The following is a 7,753-nucleotide window of genomic DNA, read 5'->3' as shown; positions in this document are numbered from 1 at the left end:
ATCTTGTGGGAGGTGAATTCCTTCTTCTCATGCCTCTTTCTCCTTTCCTATCCCCCTTCCTTTGTATGCTGCCCTGAGAAATCCTGCCCTTCCTCTCTAACGGGATTTACAACTGAGGAGTGTAAAAAAATGACTGCAAAATCATTTGGTGTTACTGGGAAACCACTGCAACGCGTGCTGGGTCGTATTTTTTCCCTGGGCCATTTCTCTCGGCCTCTCGATTTGGGCGGCCCCCACGCACACACGTGCTCCCCACAGATGCCGGGAGAGATTTGGCTGAGGTACCTGTAGACAGAAGCCGTCCTCGTGCTTAGTTTTGCTGCCTGTCTAACCCGCTAATAATTGAACACGGATCGGCCCCGAGTCAGGCTTCAGCCCCTGCGGTTCAGGGTCCCATGTCTGGGAGTGCTCGCGGCCACCCACGCTGCTATCCCCACATCCAGGTCTCCGCTGGAGGGTGCCCCAAACAGGGCAGGTCTTTGTTGGATGGAGGGAGTGGGCGGATGAGAAACGCATCGACACACAGGTACCTTGATGCAGCTCTGAGCAGCGCCGTGAACCCCATTTCACCCCATGGACACCAGCCACAGAGCAGAGGACACCGCTATGCAAATACATTTAATGCACTTGGAATACACGAGAAGAGAAAACGTTTAGTGAGTCACAAAAATATTACAAAAGTCGCGTGCGGGGGAGCCGCGCTCGGCGCCACGAGGCCAGGGCAGGAACCGACGTTAGAAACTAATAGAAAATAGTTCAAAGCCTCGGCTAGTTTCACCTTCCATCTCTCTCTTCAGTAAAAAAAAAAAGGCCAACTACAAAGGACTGACACGCTGGTCCTTCCACACCGATTCTGCAGCGTCCTTAGGATCCTAGTAAGAAACACACGCGCAAAACAGATGAACTACAGAAAGGTTCATCTTGGCTGGAAGCTGCGGGAGCAACCCCGGCGGCCAGCGTTCGGGCTGGGTCCGCTCACGTCAGAAATGTTCATTATGGCCTAGGTGATCCAGCCCGAGTGCGGCCAAAACAGAACAGGGTTAGTATCATCCACAACAGCGAGAAGCTCTATCTCTTTAAAGGTAGCTTGGTAGGGAAGGAAAAAGCCTTTGTACCTAACCTGGGTCACTGGAGAGAAAAGGGGTTTAACCGGCTCCCTTCCTCGGTCTGGAGTGTGAATATGGCTAATCATTCCTCTATGCACCCTGCTCGCTGCTTCCGACTGCGCTTGCATCCAAACCTACCGGGACTGTCAAAGAAGGGCAGAGGGCTTGGGCCTGGATTTGCTCGTGAAGGCTGCTGGCTGAGTACCTGGGCCCGGGGAAGAAACCTGTGGGGGGACGGTGGGTCACGAGTCTGGTAGCGCAGAATGAGATCCAAAGGACAAGGATGAAAGGGCAGCACCTTCCAGCTCTGCCTGGAGGACACAGTCACCTGCCTGCCCCCAGCCGGGCTCTCGTTTGCCCACGCAGGTGCGAGCCTCAGGTGACACTCGAGGTAAAAGGGATCTGAGGCCTGGCACGGAGACAGGAGATGTCTCTGGCCCCGATCCCATCCCTATCCAGCAACTAAGAGCAGCCGGGTGTGCATCCGTAGGAGCCTCCTATCTGCCACTGCTCTGCAGCAGGACAATATTCACAGAGCTGCACTCAACAAGGCTGTCGCTGGGCCCCAGGGAAAGGAACAAAGAAGCCATTTGGATTCCCGGCTTTGCTAGGAAAAAACAGAGCTCAGTGAGGAGAAAGCCGCGCTTGTCAGACGGAGCCATCAGTAGCAAACAGCGGCTCTTACAGCGCCTTAAAAAAGGAGAGAAAACGATTTGGAGCGATTTAAAAAACACAGCGGTGCTTCATGGTGTGCTCTGAACGTGCCCCCCACTATGCGGTGATCTCTGCTACGATGTCACTCTGTTATTAGGGACCCCCAATTGCCGCCGGGAATAACGAGGTGCATGCGACTGCTGAACGCTTTGGCCACCTCCCGTCACGTGGCAGGGGAAAGGAAACAGGCGCCTTGGTGGGAAGCTCGAAACGAAGCTCCTTGGTGAACGTACCGCTGAGCGCGATTCGACCGTCTAAGCAATTTCGGAAGAAACAGAGTCGCGCTGGAAATGAGGACGTGGATTACACACCGGGTTAATTGCCTGAGAAACACAGGGCAGGTCAGGGCTCTGTCTAAGACGTGCTCAACTACAGGCTGACTTTCCATTTGAAATTTTGGACTTGCGTTGAATGAAGCTTTAGGAGGGGAGGGGGTCCAGGACGAGCACAGGAAAAGGTTACGAAGGCAATCGGCTGCTACTGAGCTTGCTAGAACTGCAAAGGCGCCGATGACCTAAATTAGGCTTCAGATGCCGGGACGCGATGCCTTGGAGCCAAAGCCATCAACATTTAGAAACTTTTCTGGGGAAACCTCTCCCTTCTGCTCTCGTGGTAGTTATTAACAGGAATGTGGGCATGGAAGAGCCAGCTCTGCCGCTTTACAGCTGAGCTGCTCCTGGAGTTGAATTCAAATGAGAGCTAAGGCACCACAGTTACAAGGCCCCAAAGCCAGTTCTGACTTTGGGCGCAGACACCAGGTACAGAGAGTGGGTAGGAATGAAGGTCCCTTTTTCACCTGATCTTTCTAGCAACAAAAGCCCCGAGAAAAAGAAAATCAGGAGAAAGGTCTCAAAAGCAGAGGCACTGGAAGAGTTTCCCTGGGCAGGGGCTGGCAACCAGTCTCACCGAGGGAGCAACCCGCAGAAGAAGTGGGGCTCACTCACTTATTGAGTCCGCAGTTTTGCACCTGAGGGCAGGACAGAAGCAGCAGGAACTTCTGCAAACCCCGTTAGCAATTAAAGAGCGAGCCGGAAAAAACCACATCGTTGCTCTTGTCATTGTGTTGCTACCACAGTTCACAGACAGCATCATGTCAGGTGAATGCTCCTGCTTGCTCAGTGAATCTTAAATGAAGTTTTGATACGGATTAAACTAAAATCCCTTCTTTGCTTGTAGTGTTTCATGCTGGGCACTTGCTCTGTGCAACCCCACGGGGCTCGAAGGGCGAGCGTGGTGGTCTCTGGTGCCAGGCTTCTGCAGCATCCGTGACGGGAGCGAGGAGACGACGGGTGAGCGGGGATTCCTCAACAAGGAAGAAATGCTGCGCCGTTTCATTTCCAATGCCATTAATGTCCCGATTGCCGTCTCCGGCCAGCGCGAGCTGTGCCCGTTTGGGGTCTGCGGCATCCAGGTTGCAGATCTCTTAACGAATCTACGAAAGCAGCAGGATGGGAGCGGCTGTTCTCAGCCATCCCGGCTTGGAAAACCCCCGCAGGGTCCACCCAGCGCATTGCCCTTTTTATACCATTTACTTGTTAAAAGAAAAGTCTCCAGGAGGTTCTTTCTCCACACACACCCCCTCCTCCAGGCCACTGACCAAGACAAAAGCTGGCTACAAGTACATCGGAATTTGAGATCCAGGTCTCTTGCCAACTGAACAAGTCTTTGGCACAGCTGCAGGCTTCAACGGAAGAGGAGGAAAGGGGAGCACGGGGGGAAGAGTCCTTGAACTACTGATCAACTTGCAACCTCCCTGCTCTAAAATCAAGAGAGGGGAGTGCGATCCTGGAGTTGCAGGCTGCCCTCGCCTGCAAAGCCCGGTCAGCGGTCAACAGCAGGCTGGAGAGTCTCCTCTTAGCAGCAGTTTTAGCTTCTAAACAATGTAGGAGGATCCCACGTCCACCCGTGGAAACATAGTGTGACTGGGCTGTTGGCAAGGCGTCGGGACGAACAGGGCTTGCGAGGCAATGTCTTGGACATGGAGACACTGGTCACATGTCAGCTGACCACAACACGTGCTGGATTGATCTACAGATGTGGAGCACACGGGAGTGTCTGAGGCGCACGGTGGGTCCAGCCACTACCTCCACCCATGAACATAGATGCAACATGCGTGCGAGAGGCAGAAGTAAAAAGCCCTGCTGGGAGGAGGAACTTCATTTACACGTGGTGCCTGCTTGGCTGCCTTGTAGAAAGGTTCATGTGGCCCCAGGGAACTTAGGGCAGGAAATTTCAAGTTCTCAGAGTGGCACCGAGCTTAGCGATGGTCTGCCCCCGGCGATCCCTGGGAACAGCAGCACTTGACTGTCCTCATGTTGCCTTTCCATGGAGATGTGAACTACCTGCTTCTTTCGGTGCGATTACGGGCTGCCACGCATGTGAGCTCAGCAATAAAGGCACAACTCCAATTGCCCACATGCCTATTGCCCTGCTGGACGCAGATACAACTGCTTGTTCTCTTCCACCGTGATCCGGGGGCAAGGCTGGGACACATTCAGGCTGATCTCTAGCCCTGGGGCCCCTGGATGTGGGACCACGATGCAGGAGAGAGCACGGGCACACACAGACTACTAAACGGGACAGTGACTGCAGCCAAGTATGCCTGGGAGGTGAAGGCTGTCGCCACCACGTGCTGGCTGGCATATGCACATTTGAAGCGGTGCTCTTTGAAGCAGGATTCTGAGATGCTCCTTGGAGCTCAAGTGCTGTTATTGAGTCCCTGTCTTCTCCGCTGGACCCAGGACATGCTGATAAGCAGCATGGGGCTGGGACCCAGAGGGTTGCAAAGCCCTCCTCTGCCCAGGGAGTGTGCCTCCCTCAAGAGCTGCCAGTGACACCCCTGGGAACACCAGCTCTGCCGTGCCTGGACCCCCTCCCAGCAAGTCCTAGGCAAACTCCTAGCTCCTACGCTGCTCCTCAGCCAGCATCAAGCAACCCTGAATAGCACTGTGAAGACTAACAAAATCCCCCTCCGCCCAAAGGAACCTGAAACTAGAAGCGATGACAAGGTCCATGTGAGTTTTGGCTGTTGCATCGGGGTAGCTAAGTGTAAACTGCTGTTGCGCCAGTGGCGTTAGGATCACTGAAGGCCTCTTCACACAGCCACAAAAGCAGCCGTGCTAGCTGGAAGGTCAAAAAGGGCAGGGAAGAAATCTGGACCCACCTAATAAGAGGAGAGGGATTTGCTCTGAAACACCAGCTTGGGAGGACGCCTTGGGGCCAAAGAACACCACACCCTGGCAGCGAACAGGCCAGTGTGATGGTCTGCACCCACTGCCAACAAAGCTGCCATTAATGACCCGCTCTTCCGTGCCTAGGTGCAGCCTGCCATGCTTATGCTCCGAGACCCAGCTGCAGCCTGGCTGGCCCCCAGCCGCAAGGTTCAAGGCCTCAGCCTGGGGCCGGAGCCCCAAGACCACTGCAAAAATGGCCAGTGATTCAGGGCCACCCCTCTCAGCAATGGGCTCAGCGCACGGCAAAGCCCAGGCTGCTTATACAGAGGAAGAACCCTGAGCGCGGAGGAGCAGCTCTGCAGGCAGGAGCGCTCAGCAAACAAAGGGATCCTGGTGTCGTGCACAGAACATTTAATCCAGGGATTACGTGCTCACACCTGGTAGCCTGTGTGTGCACAGAGGTGCACAAGGCACCCGAGCCCTGGGCTGCGGCAGGGGAGCTCTGCAGCCGGACGAGGCAGTGGGGTCTCACGCTGGCTCCCAATCCGTTGCCCTCCCACGGGCACTAGCTGCTCCAAGGGAGGTCAGCCCCAGGGAGCCGGGGGGGGGGAGGGAAGGGGCTTGACGTGGTCCGGTTCTGTCTGGGCTGGGTGTGCAGTGGTTGTGCAGCCTCCCTTCGAGATACAGGAATAGTCTGTACTGCATTTGTTAGCCTGTGAGTCACTGGGTCATGTACAGTCACGTGGCTCTCTCAGATGGCATGGGGGGGATCCAGCTCTACTGCAGCGGGTTGTCGAACACGGAGTCTGGTAAGATGGAGACCTTCAGCTTCTTTTCGGGCCAGCTGTATTCCTTGGGAAGCTTAAACTATGAGGCAAGAAAAAAGCCCATTAGTGGCCAGCACCACAGGCCAGCCCACGTTACACAAGAGCTGTTACCCAGGCCGGCAGCCCTCCAGCTCGCAGCAAAGCAAAAGGCCGTGCAGGAAGCATTTCCCCATCAGTGTATCTTGGACTGCAGTGGACATGAGATAATGTGGCCTGTGTCTCTGCTGCCAAAGTCAAGTTGGGAGGCTGCAGCCCCAGCATTGTTTACTTCCTCTGCTGGGTGATTGTTCCCATCGCCACCCCTGGCCCCAATCTCAATAAAATCTTGCAAGGGGCAAGTCTCTCCCCTTCCGCTTCAAGGGCTCCGTTTCCTCCAACTCTTCCCAGGCCCCACGATCCCCTTTGTTTGCTTTAGAGCAAGACTCCCAGGGACTGGAGAATGCTGCCTCAGGGGCGGGGAGGGGAAAGCCTCTGCTCTGCTGAGAACGAATGGCTGCAGGGGCCAAGCAGGGGTGACCGCGTTCCTGAGCTCACTTGGGGCCCAATTTATGCCTAGGCAGAAACAGGGCAAACCCCATGACTTCCCTAGCATGCGGACAAGGCTGCTAGCTGGGGGCTGGCCCATATGCCATCCCACAGTGCACCGCATCCCGCTGGGGGGTCACCTCAATGCGGCAGTGGAAGTGGGGTCCCACAGCTCGAGGAGCACTGACACCACCGTGCCAGGCAGTCCCAATGGGAGCAGCTTTGCTGTGGGCTGCGCCAAACTGTGGCAAGCAGAAGCCAGATGAGCTGCTCCCCTGTGACCGTGCAAGGGGTGGGCAGACAATTTCTGCCTGGAGGTCAAGACTAGGCAGAGGGGGCTGGGATGGACCTGCTGTGTTGCAGCAAGTCGGAGGCTTCCAGGGGGCTCATGAGCAGGTCTCAGAGCGGGAACCTAAATGCCAAGCAGGGCCACAGCCCGAGGCAGGTCCCGGTCGTGTGTGGGGCATGATGGCGGCCTGGCTGTCCCCAGTCCTGTGGACTGGGGCTTTCAGATAAACACTACAGCACTCCAGGCCTGCCGGCTGCGAGGTGCCCAGAGCTGCTGGGAAGAGGCTTTGGAAAGCTGGGGCATGATATGCTCGGTACTAAGATCTTGCTGCATCAACAGTTTGGGCCCAGCTTACGCTGGGAACTCACCAACACCCGCAAACCCGATTGGCAGAGGCTTGGAGCCAGGACCTATGGAGGGGAATGGGTGCAATACTCATTTTCTGTCCCATAAGGTGCTTTGAATGCCCCATCCCCTTCTGGGTCTCGAGCTCGGGCTCACTTTTGCCCTGCCAGTGAGGAACGACCAGTGCGACAGACACGGCTCTGCCACTGCCTGCTGCATGCTGAGCTCGCACCTGACACGCAAGTCATGCCACTGATTCAGGTTGTGGGCCAGCTCAGCTCAGGGGACCCCCAGCCCAGAGGTCTGAAGCATGAAAAGAGCAGCAGCGAAGCCTCCTCAGAGCCCGGGCTGGGACTCCAGGAGGTGGGGGGTTCCTTTCACTGCACAGCTGGAGCGGGGGATTCTCCCTCTGAAGCTCACCCACCTCTGCCGCTGGATATCGGCAGCTGCCAGAGGCTATGGAGGCAGCACAAAGCAGGGTCCTGTACCTGACAAAGCTGTGGCCTTCCACCTAAAACCTGTGCCACTGCAAAGTGGGACAGGTTCCAACACAGCTTGGGCCCTTTGCTTTTGGAAGGAGCCGCAGACCGCCAGCTAATCAAAGCCTGGGCTGCAGGCGCTGCCTGGCCATCCTATCTGGGATAGCGGATGCCTGCAGGAGAGAGCCCGGGATCAGGTTTGGAGCGCTGAGAGCTGGCCTGACAGCCCGCCGGGTGCTCGAAACCCACCAGCAGCTGTTCCCGCCGCACATAAAACCTGTCGGGAGCCAGCTGG

The 7,753-nt window shown here is 56.2% G+C and overlaps 1 protein-coding gene across 1 annotated transcript in view; it reads right to left on the bottom strand.

Moving 5' to 3' along the window:
- Nucleotides 1-605: 605 nt before the first annotated feature.
- Nucleotides 606-7,753, bottom strand: part of SUFU (SUFU negative regulator of hedgehog signaling) — a gene marked incomplete at its 5' end in the record, with an annotated part of 126,996 nt that continues 119,848 nt past the window's right edge. The window contains one exon of the mRNA XM_019502150.1: nucleotides 606-5,860. Within this exon, the coding sequence (XP_019357695.1) occupies nucleotides 5,771-5,860 (90 nt within the window). The remainder of the gene's footprint in view (nucleotides 5,861-7,753) is intronic.

The sequence above is a fragment of the Gavialis gangeticus genome, unplaced genomic scaffold (assembly GCF_001723915.1).
Source record: "Gavialis gangeticus isolate Ggan-Ray unplaced genomic scaffold, GavGan_comp1, whole genome shotgun sequence".
Classification (NCBI taxonomy): Eukaryota; Metazoa; Chordata; order Crocodylia; family Gavialidae; genus Gavialis; species Gavialis gangeticus.
The sequence above is the reverse complement of the archived record's forward strand: the minus strand, read 5'-3'. Positions and strand labels throughout refer to the sequence as shown.